Raw genomic sequence first — 25,938 nt, forward strand, 5'->3', positions numbered from 1 at the left:
GTTTCAGACGTTTACAGAACTGAAACCAAACATTAATTCACACTGAATGCTTCCTGTTTTTGGTTGTTTAGAATGACCAAAAATAATTACTGTTTCCTGCATGTCACATTATATACATTTGCTCAATTGTTTGGAATTTTAGCCCATTGCTCCTGACAGAACGGTCATTATTGAGTCAGGTCTGTAGGCTGTCTTGCTTGCAGACACCTTTCCAGCTCTTCCAAAAGTTGTCTATAAAACCAATGATTTGGCCCTGACTGGAATCAGGGCCTTGTTATGGTCACTTTAATGTATTTTTAAAATCTCCTTAAGCCACTTTGTAACTAATTTGGTGGTGTTTGCAGGGTCACTGACCTTCTTGCACCAAAACTAAAACTTTGTGGCCAATGTCTTGAGATGTCATTTCAATATTTTCACATCATGTTTTTTATTCCTGAAGCCACTGGTTTTGTAAAGTGCACCAGTCCTTCCTTCAGCTAACTAACCGGTATTTCAGCAATGTGGTGACATTCCCGTTTTACAGCAAATGTACCAATGAACATAATGTCCAAAAATGTTTTACTTTTTGTTTTAGTTTCATCAGATTACATCAAGTATTCTGTAAGCATTTGTAAACTGTAAATTTAGCTTTTTATTTCTTTTGGAGTGAATGCTTTTTCATGGCTAAGGGCCCCATTTGTCTTTGCTCACAAAGTTTTTTTGCTTTTATTTTTGGGTTGATGGACATTTCAAACCAAATCTGTCCATATCTGGAAAGTAGAACCCATTTCCTTCCAGAACAGGACGATGGGAGGATGTTCCCATTGTGTTTTTACTTGAATAAAACAGTTTCAACAGATGAATGTGCTATCTTCATCTGGAAATGTTACCCAAAAATGAACCAGAGGAGCCAAAATGAGGTCAACAATAGTTGTGGATCCTGTTAAGGATGTTGGTACAAGGCTGTCGGTGAGTGTTTGTGCCAGGTCAGGGCTTGATTAGCGCAGCAGGGCGTAGCAGTCAAGTCCAGCTGCTCTCTGCAGAAGTATGCCATGACACACAGTGAGGCCTCCAGTGAACGATCCACCAGCCAACAGAACTATGTTCTGAAATTAATGAGACATATGGCGCGCTGTGTGTCGAATCCCTCAGCAGTAGCTGACAGTTGTGCGCAGGCTGTGTGAAAGTGCATACAGGTTGGAGGATTAACTTGTTTAAAAGTATTGGAATCTGATCTAAACAACATCTCATGTTTATTCGATTGGTGCCAAAGGCAAAGCATTTTAAGACACTTTTATTTCTCTCATAGCTTATGTCTGAGTGGTTACCCCTACATTTGCAACGTGCTTCATGCGCTTCCTCCTGCTCTTTCTTTCAGTCACCCCCGATCTGTTCCCGGAAACGACGCTGGTGCCGTCTCTCCCGGCGATACCCTCTGTGCGATCCGCCTCCTCCTCCCACAAGGCCCGGAGGCGCAGCAGCGGGGGTGACTGTGCTGCCAGGCCTCGGCCTTTGCCCGCAGCCTGCAGGCCAGGCCCGAAAAGAGGCAGCATGGAGGTAGGGATGCGCGTGGTGCGTGGCCTGGACTGGAAGTGGGGAAACCAGGACGACGGCGAGGGTCACGTGGGCACCGTGGTGGAAATCGGTCGGCAGGGGAGCACGACGACCCCGGACAAGACGGTGGTGGTTCAGTGGGACAGCGGCACACGAACCAACTACCGCACAGGATACCAGGCTGCCTATGACCTGCTGCTGTATGACAATGCTCAAATTGGTAAGCAGTGAAGATCAGGTTGTGCTAAAACATAAACTCAGGATTACGCCCGTTGCTTTGAGCGATTAATTGCTGGATAAATTAGTTGTCATATTTTATTTTGAGGATTTAAATGATCTTCCAGTTTCGGTGCTAAAAGTTCTTTACAAAATCAAAGATTTTTGCTTTTTGAGAGCGTGAACTGGATTATTATGTCATTATCAATACTTATATGATAAAATATAACATTGCTATAGGTTATCATATAAGTATGTTAAACTATAACAAAACCCCCAATATTATAGTTCATCACAAACACTGGGAGAATTTATCATCCAGCAAAATGTATTTTGATTGGCCTACTTCTGATCAGATTAATTTTACCCATTAAGTAAAAATTAGATTTACATTAACATTTTTAGGTGAACGTTCACAGTGCTGTCATTTTAAACTGCTTTTAGCAACTTATTACCACATAGCATGGCTAGCAGTGCTAACATTTCTGTCTCCCTGGTTATTAACAGTTTAGCTCTCAACTTCCATAAAACTTCCACCTCCTCTAATCGCAGCATGTTCCATGCCAGAGGTGGACAGTTCAAGTAGAACAGAAATAAACTACTTTGAGACTTTTTTTTTTTTTTTTACCCCTCCAGGGGGTCTTTTGTGGGCTCTAGTGTCCCTTATATGATAGTAGGCTGACAGGAAACGGGGAGGGAGAGGAGGGAAGACATGCAGCAAATATCGTTGGATCCGGGAGTCGAACCCGCGACGGCCCCGTCGAGGACTCAAGGCCTCCAAATATGGGTCGAGCTAACCACTACGCCACCACGGCACGCCCTACTTTGAGACTTTTTAACATTCTTCTGAGTTTATTTGTCAGAAATCCTCTTTCTCTCGCAGCGTAAATAATGTAAAAAAATACAGTTTTATTTTATATAGCTTTTTTGTGCTTCCTTTGAATTAATCTTTAAACAACTAACTACATACAGCTGACTCTGAGTTCCCTCAACTGCCACACCAAACTCAGACAAACATGGTCACCAACAGATTTCTCTGTGCATCTTCATGAATAATTTTTATATTTTTCTCCCAAAAATCTATATATATATTTTTTAACTTTAAAAGTACATTTTCTACCCTATTACGATGTGACGAAATAGTTCTGTTCTCCTCTGATTCCTAAAATGTTTTTTTGTTTGCAATATTCCAGCTTGTATGTCATCGTCTGTGCTCAAGCTTTGCGAAACCCATTTTCAGGGGTCTTGTCATCACCCATCATGGTCTATTTGGGATTACACACACACACACACACGCAGGCCCCCACACACACACTCTGGAGCATTTTGCTCCATTTACAACAACATACTTCTGCTTCAGAAGCTCCTTCAATTAGTTCAGCAAAAGACAAAAAAGAGGCCTTGGGGTTGAGAGTATTTTGTTCAATTGTTTGAACCTCTTTGTTCCTCTTTACTATTTGTTAGCTTTAGATACTATTATGCTTTAACATATATCAAATAACTTGAATGTTTTGCCACATTAGTTGGGTTTAGTTTGGTCTGTTCTCCACACTGTAGGTAAAACTGTTTCCTTCAGTTAAAAATAGAAAACTGAAATGTCAGGAATGTGCCCAGCCATTTCCTTTTCCTCACCACTTGTTCTGTTTGCAGGAGTCCGTCACTCCAACATCATCTGTGACAGCTGCAAGAAGCATGGCATCATGGGAATGCGGTGGAAGTGCAAAGTGTGCTTCGACTACGACCTGTGTACCCAGTGTTACATGAACAACAAGCACGACCTCAGTCATCCGTTTGAGCGTTATGAGACGGCCCATTCCCAGCCGTGAGTGCTGCACTTCACCTTTAATTTGAACCTTCCCCAAATTTCAATGATCTTGTCCGTGTGCAGGAATCTATGCAGAAAGTTTCATAGCTCAAATCCTTTCCAGCCCAAAAAAGGAAGATAAGTTGCAGTTTTTATGTGGTTCATATGGATGCACACAAAACAGTTATCTGTCACTTATACCTTCTTTTGCTTTCTTTTGGTTGATTGTTTGTCTCGTCAGCAGGGAGTGTGATTGTTGTTTGGTGCAGAAATGTAATAAAATCTAGGTCTGTGCCACAGGTGAGTAATGTTGCTCAGAAAGGAGTCAAATTCACAGTTTTCAACTTGACGTCCAATTAAAGGAGAATTTTGCAGCTTTTAGAGCTGCATCTGAATGTCTCCAGCTTGAAAATCTAAAACACTTAAACTCAGTTAACGACGGCTGGATTATTCTGCCCTGAATAGACATTTATTAAGGTAAAATTTGAAATTTAAAAAAAGTCAGTATTTTTTGATGACAAAATGTAAAAGAGGCAGCAGGACCACATTAGTTCGAGATAATGCATGAAATCTACTTCGTATCAGCAGGTCAAACTTTGAACGGAATTATTCCACACCGATTACTGATTTATGAAAGGTTTACTGCTTTGTTAGATACACCACTAATTAGCCATATTATTACTATTCATATTTAAACAGCGGTAAAGGTGGACTCCATTTATACAAGAGCTGTCATTGAAAATTGATGCTGCTTACTCTGATTAAGTAGTTATAATGCAACAAACCTTCAGGTGATCATAATACCTGAAGGTGTATTATGCCTTCAGGTGTCAATTTTGCCTTTATCACAAGTAAATAAATGTATCTTATTTACATTTATTTAAATAAGCCATTTATGAAAGAGAAGCTTAAATTCTCTCATATATGTCTCTCTCAGCTTTTGGCTAGGGCTTCTAGTTGGAATTAGGTTTGTTTCCAAATAAGCACAAGATTATCTTCACAGCTAATTAAGTGGTTTGTAAAATGTTAAATTAAATTATGCAAAGTTTGCCGACATCACAAAAAAAGACTGATAATACGTATAACCCAAAGATATTTAGTTCAAGCATAAATTACTTGGCACATTACAATGTGCCCAGTAATGTTCACTTGGCACAAACGTTATAGGCCTAAACCAGGAAAAGCACATCCCATCAATAATGAGGCATACTGTAGGACTGTTATGGTGTCTCTGAGACTGTGAGTATTAAATTTGTTTTAATACCCACCAACAGCGAGAAAAACGGTGGTCTTTAAAATGAAGGACCATGAGTTATGAATAACCCCAAGAGAGTATGGAGAACTACAGTTGCGAAAAGGGCGCATACCAGCATGGAACTGGGTTTCAGAAAGCAAAGAAGCCTTAATAAAATCAAATACAATTTGATTCTCATTTAGAAGAAACCCTTACTTTTATGTTCAATTCATTAGTGCCTTTCCCTCATATTGGGATCCATTGTGGTGTCTTTTTTTTTTTTTTTCCCAACAATATTTTTATTGTATTTTTTACAGATATACCTGCCATGTAACCAATACAATAAACAAGACCAACAAACGCCCTCTTAGATACATATCTGCATACATTTAAGTACACAGGAGATAATAGTCCACTGCTGAGGCTCCCTTGTTTAACATTATGGTTTGACATTAATCTTGTCTTTAGCTGGCTTCTTCGTCTTGAGACAAGTCCAGTCCTTCAACAAAATTCCTGAAGGGTCTCCAAATGTTTTCAAATAATTCACTTTTCCCTTTTTGGAGATATGTTATGCGTTCCAGACGTAAAGTCTTCAACATTTGCCTGATCCGTTGTTTGATGCCTGGTCCCGTTGTTCTCTTCCATAATAGTGCTGTCAGTCTTTTAGCTTGTAATAGACACATATCAATCAATAGTTGCTCACATTTGGTAAACAAAGTATTTTTTGGATACGAACCTAAAATTAGAAAAACCGGGTCTGTGGTGTCTTTTTAGTGTATTTTCTTCAAGTAAATATTGAATCTTGTCTGTTACTACAAAATAATTGCATGCGAGTTTCAAGGAGCTGAAGAGAAGGGTTCTTAGGTAAAGCAAAAAACAAACCTGCCTCATTATCACTGCAGTTACCGGTAAATAATTTGGATTTTTATTGCTTTTGTTTGTTTGTTTGTTTCTAACGGCGCACATATTTTCAAATAGCTTTGTTCTTTTGCCAGCTTGGACAAACCACATGTGGCCTAGATTTGTACAAATGTTTAGTGAGCTGACTGCAAGTGTCCTGTGAACCCAGATTTACTCGACTGAGTTGTCCCTTCAGAATCCTCTCTTCTGCATCAGTTCACAGTAACGCTCCAAACGGCTCGCGGCACTGTCTGAATGTCAGCTGGATGGCCTGTTCTCATTTTAACGAGGTGATATGTATGACCCAGATTTCTTCTAGAGTTTAGCCTGGTACAGGTCCAGCCCCTTTCCATTTATTTCCCTGAGCCTGCTTGTCCAATGAATGCCGCAAATAGGTGTAGGAATCATGACTCACTGCTCTTTTCAATGTGACCGAGTCATCAGGTTTTGTTGTTTTTCCTTTTTTGGTTTGTTTTTGCCCCTCGAGAGGTTGGAAACTAGTCAGAACCTAGCTGGGATGAGCCAGGAAGTAAACATGAAATGAGAGAATTGAATAACTAACAAGAACAGCAGGAAGCCCGTGTATTTATATAGTACAAATCCAAAACAAAAGGCGATGAGAGGCCTAATTGGGAAAAATAACATATTTTTCCCAATTAGGCTTTACTCGCATCCAGGTGTTTATGGTCCTGTTCATTTGCGCCTTGTATTATTTTGAACATTTACAGTTTTAGTATTTTGAACATATACAGTTTTGATCAGACAACTGAAGATTCAGGGTTTTTTTTCTTTCTTTCTGTTATCTACTCAGTTCACTTAAAGGAAACATAAGCATGTATTTCCAACAATCAATATCTACTAGCAAAATGATTTTTTTTTTTAACCTTTATCATGAGATACAGCCTGTCATATACTAACCAACTAATCCATGCAGTGATGGACTACTGAGATTCTTACAGTATGATTACCTAGAGCAAAAATATCGCAGTGTATCTCTACATAACGGTGCTAACACAAAGAACAGGAACAGATCTAATGGACAAAGGAAGGTTGACCAACCAAACACTTTGTGTAATTACTCATTTGACATAATGCACAAGCTAAAGGCAATCCTCACCGGTATGGAGGAGAAATAGAACCCAGCTGCCTGTAACATTCAAACAGCCTCAAATGCTAACGAGTCTTTATAGCGGCAGACATGTTTGTGGTCATGAGGGCTTTTCCCAACAATTCACCCATTTTAATCTTCTTGTTTTTGTATTGAATTAATAAGATATTCTTACATTTTTCTTTATTCTTAATTGAAGCATTCTAGAAATGCTGCAACTTTTTCACACCTTGACATCCCTAATAAAGGGCGATTAATTTAACCTTAGTTTTTACAGAAGCATGCTTTTTTGCAAACACTATATCCTTAAATTATTTTGCTCTTCAGCGAGTAACACAGGGGGTAGAATGAGCTAATCCTAAATTAATTGGTTTATTGCCCTGGGTTTTTGGTCTGTTGTCAACCTGCATCCGTGTTTCTTTTTTTTTAATTTTTTTTATAGAAATATTTGTAAACAGCTAAATTTATCTTTGCAGTCGTTTTCTTTTTCAGCACTTTCTCCAACATCTCATGAGAATGTGTTTATGACGCTATTGTTGAAATTGGCTGATTGTGTCGAATCATTTGTATGATTATAGTAGACTCAAAAACTACAAAGAGGGATATTTATTTATTTGTTTTTCTAAATTAAACTTTGTTTCCAGTTGCAGACTTTGCAGTTTCTCCAAAAATGATATTTTGGATTCTGACCAACACTGACGCAGATTTCACATCTGGGACGTCACATGAAAGTTATTTGCTGTACCTGTCAGACAAATGGTACAGCCAAATGGCGAGGAATATGTATTCCCCATCTTAACACACAATGGCTCTTTATTGCTAGACCACATTGACCCAAATTTCATTGACAGCATTTCAAAAGACTAATTTATACTCTGGCAATCATGAGACACACTGCTATGTGTCCAGACTGCCAAATTTAGCTTGGTTTTCTAATATGTGTGACCTATCGTAGAGCCAGGAAAGATTTATGAAAGGGGTGTTAAGACAGACTGAAAGACGCCTTAAAGGCAAATTATTGGAGTTGCGGTTAATGACCGGGGTAGTTGAAACTCCAGTCTCCTGACGGGATGACGAGTTTCGCTTTCGTAAACATGGTGTGCGATGTGAGCCGGATGTACCGTTAATAAGTGTCCCTTTATAATTACATCAGATTTAAATGGATTATGTTCGGATTAAGAATTTTAAGTTTCCTAGAAGATACCCAGGTAGCATCGAGAGGCAAATCAGGAACAGGTTTGGGTAGAAGAAGATGTTGGCGAATTATCTTTTATTTATTTGCATATATAAATATTGTTTCCTATTTTGCATTTGGTGTTCAGGGCAGCTCTCTCAGTGATCCATTTCATCAAGCTTGATTCTCACGCTGAATCGGACTGTGGAACATCTCTGTGACTCCTGGACAAAGCATCTGGAGGCATACGTCTGGACCATATGTTTACAAATAGCTGGGATGGCGTGCAGCTAGTTAATCGGCTCTTTCTTACACAAACAGCACACATGCAGTTCCAGGGAACCAATCGGATCAAGTCTCTGTCTAATCCTTTACTCTGCACATAAAGCACTACACTGCTGCCACAGGATCATTGTTTGTTTTCCAGTCCGTGCTCACGTCAGACCCATAACAGGGTGTGATTTTTTTTATTTTCTTTTATGTTGATTTTCTAACCTTTAAGTCGAGCTTTTAATGCATATTTTTGCCTCATTTGGGCTGCAGGGAACAATTGGTTTTCTTCGCACAATTCTTTACATTTTTCATACAGCTTCTCATTTCCATACTCTCAACACTGGTTCACTGTTTAATTGTTCTTGAATGTGTTAAAAGAAATGAACCAAACACATTTGTTTTAATCTGGACATATTTTTTACTGACTATCATACCTCAGAAGGCACTGATATTAACGGGATAGTTCATAATTTCTAAAGTGAGGTTCTGTGTAAAGTTTATAAGCAGCTAACATTATATATACAGTAGATACTATTCATAGTATCTTTGTTTAGTATAAATCCAGATGCTTATTTGCCTTATTTACATACAAACCAACAATTATCTAGACAGTGGTATAAAAAGCATCAGTGTCATAATGGTTGGTAAGTGAAATGTTTTGTATTGATTTTTACTCTAGACTCTCGGCTCTTCTCTGATGAGCTGTTAGGCTCAACCTGAGCTGAACCTAACATTTCTACTAAATGGCTTCATTTCTACTAAATGACTCCACCAAAATCTACGGCAGGTAAGACATTAACTGCTTATACCTTTCATACAAAACCTCACTTCAAAACTTCTGAGACATCCCTTTCGTTCTCAAGCTGCCGGGTTTAATCAAACGAGTAGCTTAATACGCAGGGCTCACTTTGCCCTTTGTTCTTGTGTGTTTGTTGTAAGTATTGACGAGTGGTAGCTGAACCTGCCTGTGTGTCAGTAGGTACAGGTCTTTGCTCTTGATCCTTTCTGTTATCGGGGTTGACATTTGGTTCAGCAGGATTACAAAAGTTGATCCCTCGGAAGAGAGGCTGCAATTAAAAACAAATGTCAAGCGCTGAGGTCATGTTTCCCTGTCATAAAACTAGAACATCTGTCACTGCACATCCGCTTCTTGCTACAGTTTCATCGTAATAAGGAAGCTTTGCTGTCGTAAGCAGTGCTACTCTTGTTTGTTTTGATCATTTGACTCGGTCTATCAATCAGTTTTGCATGACGAAGTGCAATCTTATCATTCCCCCCCCCCCTGTAAAGCTCTAAAAATAACCTTATTTCATTTTATAGATGGTGCATTTGTATATTTACGTCGGCATTTACTTGGCAGCATGTGGATGTTTATGACTTGCCCTAAGGTGCTTTCTGATCGCTCTGCTGTCTAGGATTAGGCTAAAACCTCTGCACAAACCTGCCCGACCTCAGCCACACGCTGAGATTTACTGTTAGTTGGCTTTACGAGCCAAATGGGCAGCTATTTACCGCTGTAGCTCAGAGGATCCTGCAAGCATGTCTAGCAAAAATACTTAGCATGAAAGGGACCGGATATGCCAAGAAAACGTCAACGACCTTAAGAGGGAGTGCTCATAAAATCCGTTCTTTCTTTCTTTTTTCTTTTTAAATTCCATCTGATTTTAATTGACTTTGCGTTCGTCGGAGAGCTGTATGGTTGCAATGGAAGCTGGTGCTGGATCCTGTTGAAGTATGGGAATAGGCAGCTCCTTTGCAACCAGGCCTGATCAAATCTTCACAATAAGGTATGCCTCAGTTTTCTCTGTAGAATGCCAATGTCATGTTTTCTGAGGTCAATTCTAGGTTTGACCTTTTTTTTTCTTTCTAAGACTATTAGACATTAAGTAGAGGAAAATGTGCTCCAGGGCAGACGTAGGAGTTTAGTATCCAAAAGAACATGAAGAAATTGCATGATTGTCTTCAGTTTTGAATTAAAGCTTTTCTCTCTAACCTTTATCTGCATTTATTTAAGCTCACAGAAGTGCATCCAAGCACAAGCTGTTTATTGAGCAGTTTGTAGATTGAACATGATTCGAGTTCTTAGTTTTGATTAATTTAATTAATAGGCCAAAACTATTTAGATTTTCATTTTTTTTTAAATAAAAAGAATGTCTAACTACTTAGGTCTCTGGATGATGCTTTTATAAATCAGGATATTTGATCTTATATTTGACTCATTTTTTAATACTTGCAAAAACCGATATTCCTCAGCCCGAAAAGACATGTGGAAAGATTTTTTGTTATATTTGTTTGTTTCTTGAAGCAGAACTAGCACTCTATCATGAACGATCAGTAGATTAAATCCTTGGATTTAATATTTCTGACGTTCTGCCAGCATAACCAAATAGATCCGCTTATGCATCATAGCACCGATGTTTTTGTGGTGCTATCACTTGACAATCTAATGATCAAGGTGGAATAAAGTTAAAGTGCAGGGGTGTTTGCGTGTGTGTGTGGGCGTGTGTGTGCGGGTGTGTGTGTGTGACTGTAATGTCTGAATTTTGGACTTTTTATCAGCATTATAAAACCTTGGTGCACCTTGTTACAGGCATGCATTTATACATAAGTCGTTGTGAACTATTGATTATTGTTGTTTTATCTGGAACCCCACCATCCCACACAATAGGGAAGTAATAAGTGAAGAGTAAAGTTTTGTAATTTAGTACATTTCTAGACTTCTGCAGAATTTCAACTCCTGTGTAAAAATTGGCTACATAATGTACTGTAACTGCCTCCTTCAAAAAATGATGCATTATCAATGAAGAGTTTTCTTTTTTTCACGATGTTACACAAGAAGCTAAGTACGGTCGTTCAGCTGTCCACTACTGTGGTCTTACTTGGTATACTTAGTGTGCGCTAAGATTATACTTGTTAGGAAAAACCACTAATTCAAATTGTCTGCTCAGGTGTGAGCTGACACATCTTTCTTCTTTCCGTCACAGAGTGAACCTGACACCGAGGCAGAACCTCCCACGCATCATCCTCAAAGGAATCTTCCAGGGCGTTAAAGTCGTCCGTGGACCAGACTGGGACTGGGGGAACCAAGACGGTGAGTGGTGTGTGTTTGTGTGTTTGAAGGAGGAGGGGTGAGGGTAGGAGTTGTTCTTGTTACCGACCTGGTTGTATTCATTTTGAAATTCCTCTTTTTTTTTTGGTGCTGTTTCTTTAAACATAGTATGTGTTCAAAATGCCTCACCATATGAATACCATTCTAACCGCACGCCTCAATAACCCGAAAAATGTTGCATCTGTGTGTGTCTGGGTGCACTTACACCGCCAGTGAGTCATCTGAGTCTGTCCCACAGATGCGCCAGCCTGTTTGTGTCAGTGACTTTATCGAATGCTTGTTTTATAACGTTGCATTTTTTTTTCCTATTTGGAAGGGGGGGGATGTCCCATTACTTGAACTCTGTGGTTCAGTTATTTGTGTATTGGTTGTCATCTGTGAACATCTGCACTTACATGTTTTTGCACAATGTGACATGTCATGTTTCTGTCTGTAATGCTTCCTCTGTCAGATAAGCACAGCTTTGCTCTCAGTTGTGCTTAGAAATGATTAGAAACTGAAATGAAAATGATCGCTTGGTGATGTTCCCTTCAAAGAAAGACAGAGTGGTCATAACTTTTTGTTTGTTTGTTTGTCTGAATCTGAATGAGTCAAAATGTCCTTTTGGTTTCTGCCCTGGGGTTTGGTTAACTCACTCATCAGGCTTAAATGGTGTATTCAGCCAGTGCATGTGGGCCTTTCTGAGCATTCTCACATTCCCCTTTTTTTTTTTCAAACAAGTCATTATGTAGTTCACTGATTTATTTGGAGTTAATTAGAAGTAAAGCAATCAAGTGACTTAAATGGTTTAAAGACATCATAAAATACGTGTTCTTATAATATGGCTCTGAAATGTATGTGTAGAAAGAATAATTTAAAGAAATAATGGAAATAATTGTTTTGTCAATTAAGTGTTTAACCCATGTGTTGCATGTTTCTGTTCCACCCTGTGTTTTTTTCATAACTATTATTTGCTATTCTTAAACAAAATGATTTTAATTTTCACTGAGCTTTTCTTCCCACAAACTTATGCAGCTCCGCTTTTTGCATATCTCTTTTGTGTGTGTGTGTGTGTTATTTTTTGTGTGTGTTTGTATTTCTATGTTTAGGCGGGGAGGGTAAGGTTGGGAAAGTGGTGGACATTCGTGGTTGGGACACGGAGTCTGGCCGCAGCGTGGCCAGTGTCACCTGGTCCAATGGCACCACCAATGTCTACCGAATGGGCCACAAAGGCAAAGTGGACCTGAAGTACGTGTCAGATGGCCAGGGAGGCTTCTACTACAAAGATCACCTACCTAAGCTTGGTCAGTAAGATATATTGTTTCTACTACAAAAATATTCATCTTTCCACACTTTGTCATTCTTTTGGGATTTTATGTAATGGACCAACACAAAGTAGTTGTAGGAAAATAATATATGATTTTCAATTTACAATAATAATTTGAAAATTGACTTGTATCTTTATTTACCGATGTTCAGGTCTTGTCAGCAAATTCTGGGTCCAGGTTAGGACTAGGTTTTAGCTACTAAAAGCTTTTAATAAAAGCTTTTACTAAAATAAACTAACATTTATTTAGGTAATTGACTATTCTCTGTTTTAAGCTTCTCCACAACCCTGTTCCTGCCTGCTGATACTTTTAGTTTTAATCTGTAGAAACTGTCAGTCTTCAAACAGCAGCTGCATTTATCCTTGGATGACATTACACACAAGTCACTAATTGGAAGCCACTTCAGTGCACTGAAATATATCTACGTATAGATACATGTGTCTTTCATTTCTATGACAAAAATAAAATAAAACCATATATTTCTCTCCTTCTGCTTTTCAACTCCGGGCTAGTGCAGGAGTCTGTAACCCGTTGCTCTTTGGACTTTCCACTCTTAATAACTTTGGCAAAAATTCAATAAGGACCAAGTAATATTTTTAAATATAAATAGAACAACAAATGCAAACTTTTTTGAGGATATTTGCAGTAAATTTCCACAACAAAAATGTTTTAGTTTGTGTCATTAGGTTGGAAACTTTTACGTTTTCAGAATTGGCCTTACAAGGCAAAATTGTCTGCCCAAACAAAAATTTTGACTTTGATTTCAAGACCTGACAGCGTAGAAACATCAAGTACAATATTTAAAAGGTTATCCTTCTGAATCTGTCCCCGAGTATTGATGGTGTCTTCTTGCTGATTCCTCCCCATCCAGGTGAGCATGCAGAGCTCCAGCGCCAGGAGAGCGCTGATGGCCACTCGTTTCAGCAGGGAGACAAAGTCAAATGTCTATTGGAGGTGGACATCTTGCGACAGATGCAGGAAGGACACGGAGGGTGGAATCCCAAAATGGCAGAGGTACGAGAAGCATCCCTTCCGGTGAGAAATTCACATCCCACTCATGAGAACAGGCAGCTTTACTCAACTCTTCACTTGGTTTCCGTGGAATGTAAAGTACAAAATGCACTTCTTTTTGGTTTCCAGTTGGTTTGTCCTGTGCACATGTGCAGGGAGAATGCAGTCACAAGTCCAGCATGTGAGCCCGCTTGGCTCACAGAGACTTTATATTATATAAGTGGTTCAGGTGGATGCTTTAATAAAATGAAGGCAAACGGAGCATTCACGTTTTCAGTCACAGCTGCCAAAGGCAACGTTGAGGTCAGAGCAGCAGTGGAGGGAGTTGTGGGGGGACCTGGAGTGACACAACCTATTTATGTTTGCAGTACATTTGTCGGATCGGGACGGTTCATAGAATAACTGACAGAGGAGACGTCCGGGTCCAGTATAGCAACAACATCCGCTGGACTTTCCACCCGGGAGCTCTCACCAAAGTACCGAATCACAGAAAACCTCTCTGATCACATCTTCTGTATGATTTAAATTTAGCTTCACAGATTCATTCATGTGTTTTCCCCCTTTTCTTCCGACAGGTGAACACCTTTGGAGTTGGCGAACTGGTTAAAGTACTGGATGAGCTGGAAAATGTGAAGAGACTTCAGGCTGGCCATGGGGAGTGGACAGACAGCATGACTCCTGTATGCTAAGTTTGACTTTTTATCTAACTCTAGTTTTATATGCTTTGATTTTTGATCTAGTAAAACGAAGAACTGAAGTTTACACAGATTGTCTTGAGACTTTGAGTCCCTATTATTAATGCAATCTCCCTTTAAAAAGGAGGAAGATGCTTAATTGGATTAAATTATTTGGTGGTGAAAGGTCCATATTCTGATGTAAAGAAAAGTTTCCTTTGGGCTATATATGATCACTATTTTTATTTGTGAAAGTATTGCTTGCCTTTTTATAACTAACTTGATTATCGCCCCATGTCTGACTTACCTCACTCGTACAACTAAAATGCCCCGGTCATAATTTTGTGGCTGATTTCTTTGACCTACTAGAAGAAAACTTCATCAGATGGATTTTTTTAAAAATAATTTTTGTAAGAAGAGTAACTATAAAAATGTTATATATTTACATCTAGCCTTTCTGTTGTGCTTATTTATGTTAGCATCAAGGAGAGGCTGTAAAGCAAGACTTTTCTATTTTAAAATACGTTAACATATTAAGCTGTTACCTTAGAGATAAATGAGGTTTGCGCATCACCAAACCACCTTAATATGTATGTTTTTTCAGGACAATAAAAGTACTTTCTGTGATCCACAACTTCGAAAAGGCTGTCAGCATTTCAAAATCTAGTATGTTCTCAGAGAGATGGATAAAAAACAGATTTACTTTGCTGTAAGACCTTCAACCTTACTGTTATCTATTGAAAGTCTCTTTCTCTCACTATGCCTGAATAAAACACTGATATATCTTGACATGTCGTAAAAATGCAACTCCTTTTAAATAGCTTCTCACATTGCTCTTGCTCTGCTGTGTAAAACTTTTCTGATCCTGAAGGAGCTAGCTTTTAGGTTTTCTGTCCACGTGAAGGATTGTTGTTGTTGTAATGCAGCAGCTCATATGTTCGGTGTGTTCGCTGATTGGGGAAAAGAGGCAGATGAAGATAAGTCGGCCCATCTGGTTTCTTCGTACATCTCTAATAAATGTACTTACTTCACGTACCAAAATAAATCTGTAATATATCTGACCTGTATCCGAATTAGAAATGAAAATCTCTAAATTACAAAACGAATTGTAACCAGACTACGTTCTGCAGGATGTTTGTTAACTTGGTGCCTTTTGTCTGAAGGTTCTTGGCCAGGTGGGAAAGGTGCTGAAAGTATACGCTGACGGTGACCTGCGGGTGGCGTTTGGAGGTCAGACGTGGACGTTCAACCCGGCGTGCCTTACGGCCCAGCCTGCAGAGGTTGATGCCAACCTCATGACGGCCGAGAACCCCAACGAATCTGGAAGTAAGGCCTCTGCGGGAATCGAGGGGGCCCGACTCAAACGCTGCGCTCTTTCAGTCCTCTCCAGCCTTCCTCCTAGCTCCATCTCTGCTTTTGCATGTTTCCTCACACAGGCTGCCAATAAGGGCCTTCTTTTTTCCTTTTTTTCCATTAATGTGCGAACAAGGTGTCTGTTTGTTTAAGCGCTCTTCACCCGAAGCATGTTATGGTCCAGTGTGTTGACAGCAAGACGCTTTGGCAGCTCAGCAGACATTTGTCATCATGTCTGAAGTTCTCAGCAGCCTCTTAATGATGGCATACTCTGTGTTTATGTTCACCTCAGTGGATTGAAAGGTGCTAACATGCCGACGTGTGTGTGTGTGGTCAGATTCACTCTGCATGGAAGGGACATTTTGACTCATTCCTTTGGTTTTGCTCGGTTCTGACAAATTCATTAGCAGTTGCAGCATTCAGATTTTGTCTTCCCCCGCCGAACATCCTTTGCAGTTAACTTTTGGATTAAAGAAAGTAACATTTTCCCTCTTTCTTGTGTCTTCCCTTTCCTCAACCTTTCCCCGTTCCTCTTTGTATCTTTTCAGGTACTGTCATCTCCGTGCTGGAGAAGCTGCTGTCTCAGTCCACGGAGCAGGACAACCCCGGCCGGCTCGTCATCGAGGCAGCCCACGGGAGTGCCAGCAAAGTGCGGGAGTTGGTGCAGAAACATCCCGACAAGGTTAGTGCGACATGCTGCAGTCAGGGGTGTGTCTCATTGCTTCAAGAGACAAAACTGCGCATTGATGTGCAGACAGATTCTATTTTTAATTGTTTTTTTGCATTCTGATTATTTTTCACATTTCCTTCTTTTTGTTACGTGCGTTTTCTAAAAAAAAGAGAAATGCAGAAAACTTCTGCACACAATAATGACAAAGTAGAAATGATCTGTTGGAGTTTTTTGTTGTAAATTATAATGACCGTTTTTTTTTTTTTTCTTGTTTTGTTTTAAAGGTTTTATTGGCTCTAGTGGCCTTTATTTGATAGTTAATTGACAGGAAAGTGGGTAATGAGAGAAGGGGAAGACATGCGGCAAAGGTCGCCAGGCCGGGAATCGAACCTGCGACAGCCACGTTGAGGACTAGGGCCTCTATATGTGGGTTGTGCTTAACCCCTGCACCACCACAGCACATCCCTCATTGTAAATTAATCAAACAATCTAAAAACAACTGAAATAAATCATACATACAACCGTTAGTAGTTGTTAATACTTTGTTGATATATTGACCTTATTGGTGGAGTGCATTAGCAATGATTGACCTTCGGGATGGTCCTATCTCCACAAGAGAACTCTGGATCTACTCCCATTGTGACTGCAACACTGCCTTCTAAATCAAAACTCTCAAATGTTTGTTATTTTTTATTTGGTTAATTCCATTTATGTCATTGTGTTAACAAGTTCACTTGTAAACTTTTCCCCATTTTTGGCATTTATGTGTCTATTTATAGTAACTGTAAAATCTCAATCCAAACATCTAAAAAAACATGAAAGGGAAGTATAATTCAAAGCCTATCATATATTTGTGTGATAAAAAGAAAAGGAACAGCAGAAGTTATGTCAGAAAACACAGACTGATCAGAATTACCATCATGTTTAATCAAGTTCCCCAATGCTTTTCTTGGAAACATCCATACAAATTTAGGAAAACTCTAACCATTACTTTTTAAAAAATGTTTTACGTTATGGATCTTCTACTCCAAGCCTTAAGGGCTGATGTCCTGCAGCATTAAGATGTGTCCCTTTCTCAGAGACCCATCTAAAATTCACAGGACATTGGCCCTTGATGACTGGACTTGAAGACCCCAGCTTTAAAACCATATCTTCTGGTGTGTATGAGCGCCCTTCTAATGAATTACATTAGAAAGGCACAAATGTGATAATGCTGTTTTTTTTGGGTTTTTTTTTTACCCTTTTGTACCTTTACACTTGCTTCACAAAGAAATGATTACGTCACTGCCGTGTTTTATGTGCAGGGAAAACTCTTTCTAAGGATTAAATGAACCTCATAAATGGAGCTCTGCGACCTTCAGTCGGACAGAGCGAGTTGTTTCCCAGTGATTTGGGGAAAAAACAGCCCTTTTCCACATCCATGTGCAGTACTTATAAAGTGAGGCTACAAATAATTTAACAATCTGAACTCTTGTTTGAGGAGAAAGACGTTAAACATGCTGCGTCCTGACAAACGTCTCTTTATATTGTTTTTTTAAATCTTTATGCCTATTTATTTATTTATTTTTTTACAAATAAAATTTCTTGTTAAAGATTATTCTACTTTTTATACCTTAGAGTATTTCGGAAAGCGTAGTCCAGGTACGGTGCCTTGCAAAAGTATTGACACCCCATCGACTTTTTAAACGTTTTTTCACATTCCAACCACGTCAACGTCCGGAGGGGTTAAACACAAGTTCATTACACACTTATTATATATTATGCATTTCTTGTTTCTCTGCTACTTCTAGAGCTGCAGTTAATTATTATTTTTGAAATTGATTAATTTATCAATTATTCTGATGATTAATTGATTAATCAGATAAAAAAAATCACATTCTACAAATTTTTCATTTAACCCTATTAGCCTTTTTTTTATACCGTTTTAGAAATACCTTAAAAATGGAAATAAAGAAATAATAAAGAAAATTAACATTTTCTTAAAATGCGATACTGTAGTATTCCTTTAGTAAATCTGAACCTGGTGAAGGTAAAACTTTACTACTGGAGGAGCTTTGGCTGAAACACATTTATAGACAAAGGCATTTTTATCTTATAGCAAAATGTCTATATTTTTTGGTACAGCTTTGGCTTAATGACTGTTCTGAATATGTTGTTTTCTTCACCTTTTTTTTGAGCCTGTACACTAATTTAGTTGACAACTTTTTTTCAATAATTTATTCATCCGATTGTTTCAGCCATAATTACTTCAAACCCATGTAAAGCACATTGGAGTTTGTTGTTATTAAAGTGAGAAAATGAGGAAAGGTTGAAGGGGGATGAACACTTTCGCTGCTGTGTTTGTTGTGCCCCCACGGATCCATTCTGCTATCCACTGCCTGGTGGGATTATCTCCCGTCACGTGTATGACGAGCACGGTTGTCCATACGCAGATTATTTCCTGCCAGTGTTTGATCAGCTCTGTTGGTGTGCGCTGCTTCTCTGCTTCGGATGAATCTCCAACTGTGTCTGTGCTCCTGCCAGGTGGATATCAAGAACCAAGGCAAGACGGCTCTGCAGGTCGCCGCTCACCAAGGCCACACAGAGGTGGTGAAGACCCTGCTGCAGGCCAACAGCTCCGTCGAGGTCAAAGATGAAGACGGAGACACAGCTTTACACTACACTGCCTTCGGGTGAGGGCGCATTCATGTTCTTGTGCTGCACTCAGTTGATGAAATGTTTTGATTAGGGCTGCAACTAACAATCATTCTAGTCACCGACTTTTCCGTCGACTGTTCTGATGATTAATCGATTAATCAAATAAAAAAAGTGGGCAGAATTTTTTTTAAACGAGAAAAACATTTTATTGCCTAAAATGCAACAACATAAAATCCCTCTAGTGCGCACTTGATCATTTGTAGCAAAGGATGCATCAGCAGCCAAATAAATGCTTCTGCTATCAACACATGAAAAGCAGTACTGTGTAGGATAAATCTGGTGACTGTTTTTTGGATTAATCAATTAATAATTGGATAGCAAAAGGTCCTTAATATTAGTTTTTTTATAACAGAATTTGAACCAGGTGATTCTGAAACTATGACACTTCAGGAGTTCTGGGCAAAACATATTTACAGACAAAGGTTTCTGTTCATCTTTAAATCAAAAATTTTATATTTCTTGTACAGTTTTAATTCTTTCCCTTAGTATGTTGTTCTTTCAGCAACTGACCGTTTTTGAATCTGTATACTCCAGTTAACAATTAATCGATTGCTAATTTAGTCCACAATTAATTCGGCATTTGATAAAAATGAAGACTTGCCAATCAAAAGAATGTATAATTTACCTGCACTGGTTTTGTTTTGACTCAGTAACCAGGCTGAGATTGCGCGGCTGCTGCTGAGCAAAGGGGCGAATGTCAACGTACTGAACAACTCCATGTGCACAGCGCTCCACATCGCTGTCAACAAGGGCTTCACTGACGTGGTGCGAGTGCTGACTGAACATGCGGCTGACGTCAATCTCCAGGTGAGCGGGTGCAGAGTCCTTACCTCTCCAGCGTTAACCACAATATGTTGTACTATACATGCATGTCCTGAAAAGAACAACAAAAAAAACACCCTAATTAAGCTTGTCACAATTAATCAATTTATCACATAATACATTAAAATGAGCTCAATAATTTCTACTCTGACAATTAATATTTTATTTCATCATAATCCATTTTATTTATGGTTTTGGTTATTTGTGGTTTTTATTTACATCTTACTTATTTTTGGCTTTATTTTGTGTATTTGAAATGTCTTCAAGTTCCAGTAGTTCTTTACAAAATCAAGGTCCATTATTATGCCATTATCATTATATTGCTTGAAAATGGTCTCAAACCAACAATATTATCATTTGTCACAATCATTACTGGGACAATTTATTGTCCAGCAAAAAAATTTATTGTGACATGCCCAACTCTAATTGATATTTTTTTCTTTTAAAGCTCTTTTTTTTTTGTCTTTTTCTCTTTTTTTTGTACTACTTTTGGTTGTTGTTTCAACTTTGACTTGTTAAAATAGTGACAGGATTGTTGAAATATCTTGGGAAGAAATTCAAAATCTTGTACCATCAGACATCGTAGTCATGGATACAGGGGTCCTACACTGTCTGGACAAATTTTAGATATAGATTACGCATTTTCCGACCGACCATGGATGAATTAATCTGCCCTCCGTCGTTCATCCATTTTTAGTCTTTCTCTCCTTCCTTTAGAATTCCGTAGAAATGAAAAAAATTGTTGGAACTCTGTATGAATATTTATTTATAGTTTTCCTGACCCGGTGTTACTGTCTCATTAAGATAATGTATTTGTTTGAATAGATTTTTTTCAGATGGTCTAACATGCCTGCAGCCTGGCCCTGATTTGACTAACTAACTCAGTTTGTTCTGCTTGAATGATGTGGCTACTCAGCTAAAAACATGTCAGCCTGGAGTGTGTTTGTGTTTTATCTGTGACAAATGTGCATATGGTCTATTTCTCCGTCTGCTTTTGCACTGACTTGGAAGAATATTTCATGGAAGGTATTCAGAGGTCTTCAGACTAAAACAAACGTTTGCTTTTAATTATCGTTGAAAAGCATCCAGGTTCAGTTTTCTTTTAACTTACGCAACATCTTTTCTTACTGTGCTGCCTGTCAACTTACTCTGTTAGGATTCATACGGGGACACGCCGCTCCATGATGCCATTGCTAAGGATTTCCGCAGCATCATTGAGATCCTGGTCATAGTGCCCAACATTGACTTCACCCAGCAGAACCACAGAGGCTTCAATCTGCTTCACCACGCCGCCCTCAAAGGAAACAAACTGTAAGTGGGAATCAAGTCCAAAGATTAAACTTTGAAATCGCTGAGCAATGAAAATCGGGCGATATCAAAGCTAATCAATTTAAGCAGCAGTCCCTTTGAGGTAAAAAACAAATAATAGTGTAGAGTAATTTCTATTAGAAAAATGCAGAGTAATTTTTATGTAGCTACACTTTTCACATTGTTCTGTATCCTGCTCTTTTGCAGCATCTCATTAGAATGCATGTATCTCATTTTTGGAAAGGATGTGTTTTTTTTTTTTCTGTGTGTGTGGGAATCTCTCCTGTGAGTTCAAATGAGGATCCCAAGGTCAACTCTCAACGCTATCTGTTACAGAGAGCTTGCAGAGCGCTCGTCTCCCACACAGTTGTTGCTGCTGTCAGCAGGCTGGGAGTCGATATCTCTCAGAAATGCAGCAATCTGTATTTTTTTGTCTCTCTACGCACACACACTTGTACTCAAACTTGTTCCCAGACTATATGCAGTAACCTCACCGTTTGGGGGCAAATTAGATAAAACATTCCAGGAATCCAAACAAGCTCTCATCACAGTCTCAGAGAACGTTTCACAGGAAGGACAAGCTCACTGTTTACTTTTCTGACATCAATATATATTGTAAATACCAGGGATAGTGCAGTGAAAAGTATTTGTCGCCTCTCTTCTTCATCTTCTGTTTTTTTGTCTTTTTTTTTGACAACTTGCTGTAGTTAACAGAGTCATAAATTCTGCTTTGTGCAAGAACATTCTGAAGGAGAATATCTGTCTATCAACTCGAGGTTGTTGAGTGGCCTAGTCAACATCTGGACTTAAGTATTACGATGCTGTGGCATGACCTTGAGCAAGCTTTTGTTTCTAATGGCTGAAAATTCTTCAATGTAGCAGAATTGTTATTTAATCAAAATAATTTAAGACGAACAAGTAAAAACAGCAGATGAAAAGGTTCACATCATTTTTAATAGCGTTAATGCAGGTATCTCCAAAGTGCGGGCAGAGGGTCATTTATGCCCCCAGGACTGATTGAGTGTTGCCCCTCCAGCTGCAATTCAAGAATGATACAAATTTGATCCACTCAGCACAGGTGCTTCATACAGATGGAGGCTTTTAATAAGAATGAAATTGTTACTGACATCATTTTCTTTCAACTGAAAAAGTTAAGTGTGGTACAAAATATTCGTCTTGTTATAATAAGTAGAGTCATGTTCAAGACTTTTACGGAAAAGCCAACTTTGCTGTACCCTAATCAGGTTTTATGTAATTTATTAAACTTGTACAACCATTTTTGAAAGAGAGTTAACTAAACCCTACTTTTATCATGAGAATAAAGTTACTCTATTGATGCAAAACGTTTTTAAAAAGCTAGATGCCTTTCTTGTAATGCACCAACTGTAGAAAATCCTTTTTAAATTTTTGAATTTACAATGAAGAACTAGTATTTCATTTGTTTTTGGCTTGCTAGCATTTTTGATTCAACAATTTTGACCCAAGTGACAAAAACTTTGGACATGCCTTGCATGTTGCTTGCAATAAAACATCAATTTTACTTTAATCAGACTTTATTTTATATTTTAGCTTTTAATGTAAATTTTCTCTTCTTCCATTTTAGTAAAAGAACAAACCAAAACCTTCAATATCTCATTTTTGTGTCCAAAAGAGTTTGTTTGATGTTCAGTTCAAGATCAGATGGTTTAAATTTCATCAACTGAAAGACATTAAAAGGAGCATAATGAGCGACATCTTTCTGCTTCTTAATGGGGCTTCTGCTGCCGGGGCTGCAAGAGTGAACACAGCTCCCTTTTTCTACCAGAAACCTTCACACTAACTGTATTTTGAATAATCATCTGAAGAGCTGCAGAACACTAGCAAAAGTAAGCAACCATATTGAAAAGTTATGTGCTATTTTGCCACATAAAATACCTAGTTGTAGTTTGTTGACATCTGCTGGTTTGGTTTAGTTTCTTAATGATTTTAGTTCTTTAGCTTCTAAAACAGCCTTCTGCAGCAGTTTGCAACAAGTGTCATCAGATGCATGCTAGTAGAGAATCCAAGATACTTAAATAATTAGCTCATATTAATACAACCCATTAAGATCTTCATGATATGTATATTGCGATATTGACAAATTATGATATATTTTGCAGCCTCAATCTGACACGAAAAATTTCCAGACAAAAGAGACACCATGGAAGTCTCTATTTTTCATATCTGCTCTCATAGCAACCAGTCCTCACTTCATATGTGTGTGTGTGTACGTGTGTGTGACTACTGCTGTTGTACAAAACAATAAACCAGGTACCTGAATGTTTTTCTCCCTGTGGTTAGTCACACAAGATAACGCCATCCCTTCTTGTCCCCATTGCTTAAAAGCTTGTCCCTGAAAGGTGCAATTAGTGTATCTTATTTGTGTGAGGTGTGTATCGCAGCTTTCTCTGTAAACATGCCAATTAGGGGCAAAGGGAATTCCTGTAATTTTAGCGCAGCTGATAATTTATTAGATTTAGAGAAATCTAGTGAAACATGCTACTTTCATAGTAAAAATGAATGATATCAACAAGTTATGAAAGATGGAGAAAGCCATTTTCTTTATACTTGAGAAAATTCATTTCTTTAAGCTTGCCTATATTTCTTTACGCTTGGCTACATGTGACCAGTGTCTCACACTTCCACCAAGTGTCTTTGATACTGGTCACATATACTGTAGGCTCCTTAGTTTTCTGTCTGTCTGGCACAGAGTGTAAATCTCAATCACAAACTGGGCATGACACTGACCAGGCAGGAAGAGACTTAGTGGATTACTCAGAGTGTGTTTTCACAATGACAAAGTCTCATCCAGACATGATATAAATGTACTACTTGTTTCTGGTTTTGTTGTTTAATCCTCTCTGAGCAGGTTGGGTCCAGTTAGCACTCTCATTTCCACCAAGTCTCTTCATAAATACTATTAAAATGCTTGAAACACAACTATTTATATTTAAACTGTAGTCCTGAATAGTACATATTGCTGATTGGTGACTGAGAACCTATAAATCAATTGTAAATGATGCCCCCAAAGTCCACCATATGTCAACGTCAGCAATATTATATTTATGTCATGTGTATAAAGCAAAATATGCCAAAGTAATGGACAAAAAGAGAAGTCAACTTAAACTAAAAATGACAAAGGCAATCTCATACAAACAATAAAACAAAAATAGAATTGGAATAAACATTGCAATGTTTAAAGAAAACTGTAAAGTGAAAAGAAATTTAAAAATAGAAAATGTGAATCTCTACTTCAGTTGAAAGCCAAATAAACATGGTGGGTTTTGAAACGTGCCCTACTGTCTATTGTTCATATAGATTGGTGAACTATTCCATCATTTATAGCATGATGGCATGCAAATATAGCATGTAAACATGTTTACATGTTTATATGTAAACATACATCTGTTTACATATAAACAGATGTATGTTCCGAAAGTCAAACCTGTGAAAAGAACCAAAAAATACAGGAAGTCAGTTTAGTAAGGTCAACAGTTGAGTGATAAGCCTCTGCTTATAGTTCCTGTTTATATTCAAATGGCAGAATATTTTATCTTTTGCAAGCAATGAAGTAATGACTTATCTAAGTTGACATACTGAGAATTAGTCATCTGAAAGTGTTGACATGACAGCATGGATACTTCCTTCAGTGTCTTCATGCGGTAAAGCAAGGCTTTACACTGGCAAAAGGTGAAATCTGGAAAAGAGCTAGCTTTGACACCTGAATTGGTTTGCTTTATGAATTTAAAGGAGCCATCAAGAAACACAGTATATCAAGATTCTTAACCAAAGACCGATTATACGAAGTAAATAGTTAAAGTAGGTTATTTGGAAAGTTCCCTCTCCCAATGGACACAATTTCACGTTTTTTTAATCATTGAAATTAAGGAAATTTAGCAGATGGATTGAGGTGACATGTGCAAAACTTTGTATTTTGTATAAACCTACAAATCCAAAGGTTGTTGGATAGATTAGAAATCTTCGATTAGTGAAGACTTAGAGACTTGGTATTGGTCAGTTTTCTGCAAAAGAAGACTTTTTTCATTCTTACTAATCTGGAAAAGCTTGTGTGAGAACTGTATAGTTTTTAAGCATTTAACATTTAGCAAAGCTACAGAACTTATTTTTTTATGTTGCCTATATCTATCAATCGATCTATCTACCTATCTATATCTATAGTCCTGATTTCGATCGAACGATATACGTATATATATATATATATATATATATATATATATATATATATATATATATATCACAATTAGTCTGAGTATCATTAGCAAGCATAGACATCAGTCTCTGTCAGTGTCTCCTGTAGGTAGTTCATATTTCCAAATACAAGCTGTTTTATGACAAATGATAAAAGGAGAGAGAGGGGAAAAAAGCAAAGCAATTTTTTAGGCAATAAGTTCAGCCTTTCTTTTTCTAGGTACATTTTCTTCTTAACTATTTTGATGTTGGTATCAGTGTTGTTACTGTGACCTAAGAGTGTTTAGCTGTAGTGCGTTCACTGATTTAAAAAAAAAACAAAAAACAAGTCAGATTTTTGCCTTTCCAAATGGCTGAAAATCGTCCGACTCTTGTTATCAGGCAATTTCTTTGAACGCCCCTGATTACTTTTTCCCCCTATTTTATCTATCTTTATTTCTCTTTACTTCTGTCACATTCTTCATGCATACCGCCTTGTCAAATCTGACCTAGTTAAAAAGATACGGACCCTCCTGATT

At 38.2% G+C, this 25,938-nt stretch overlaps 1 protein-coding gene across 5 annotated transcripts in view; it reads left to right on the forward strand.

The window, feature by feature from the left end:
* Positions 1-25,938, forward strand: part of mib2 (MIB E3 ubiquitin protein ligase 2) — a 53,231-nt gene that overhangs the window by 12,825 nt on the left and 14,468 nt on the right. For 3 of the 5 annotated variants that reach the window (XM_032570250.1, XM_032570258.1, XM_032570242.1), the window contains 12 exons: positions 1,358-1,753; positions 3,400-3,571; positions 11,227-11,333; positions 12,440-12,634; positions 13,530-13,672; positions 14,038-14,145; positions 14,245-14,349; positions 15,507-15,669; positions 16,245-16,378; positions 18,890-19,038; positions 19,714-19,870; positions 21,042-21,196. In XM_032570250.1, the coding sequence (XP_032426141.1) occupies positions 1,358-1,753; positions 3,400-3,571; positions 11,227-11,333; positions 12,440-12,634; positions 13,530-13,672; positions 14,038-14,145; positions 14,245-14,349; positions 15,507-15,669; positions 16,245-16,378; positions 18,890-19,038; positions 19,714-19,870; positions 21,042-21,196 (1,984 nt within the window). Of the gene's footprint in view, positions 1-1,357; positions 1,754-3,399; positions 3,572-8,904; positions 9,030-9,518; positions 10,030-11,226; positions 11,334-12,439; positions 12,635-13,529; positions 13,673-14,037; positions 14,146-14,244; positions 14,350-15,506; positions 15,670-16,244; positions 16,379-18,889; positions 19,039-19,713; positions 19,871-21,041; positions 21,197-25,938 lie in introns of those variants that run through there. The other 2 variants (XM_032570273.1, XM_032570267.1) reach the window with 2 other exon arrangements.

Source organism: Xiphophorus hellerii, chromosome 1 (genome assembly GCF_003331165.1).
Source record: "Xiphophorus hellerii strain 12219 chromosome 1, Xiphophorus_hellerii-4.1, whole genome shotgun sequence".
NCBI lineage: Eukaryota > Metazoa > Chordata > Actinopteri > Cyprinodontiformes > Poeciliidae > Xiphophorus > Xiphophorus hellerii.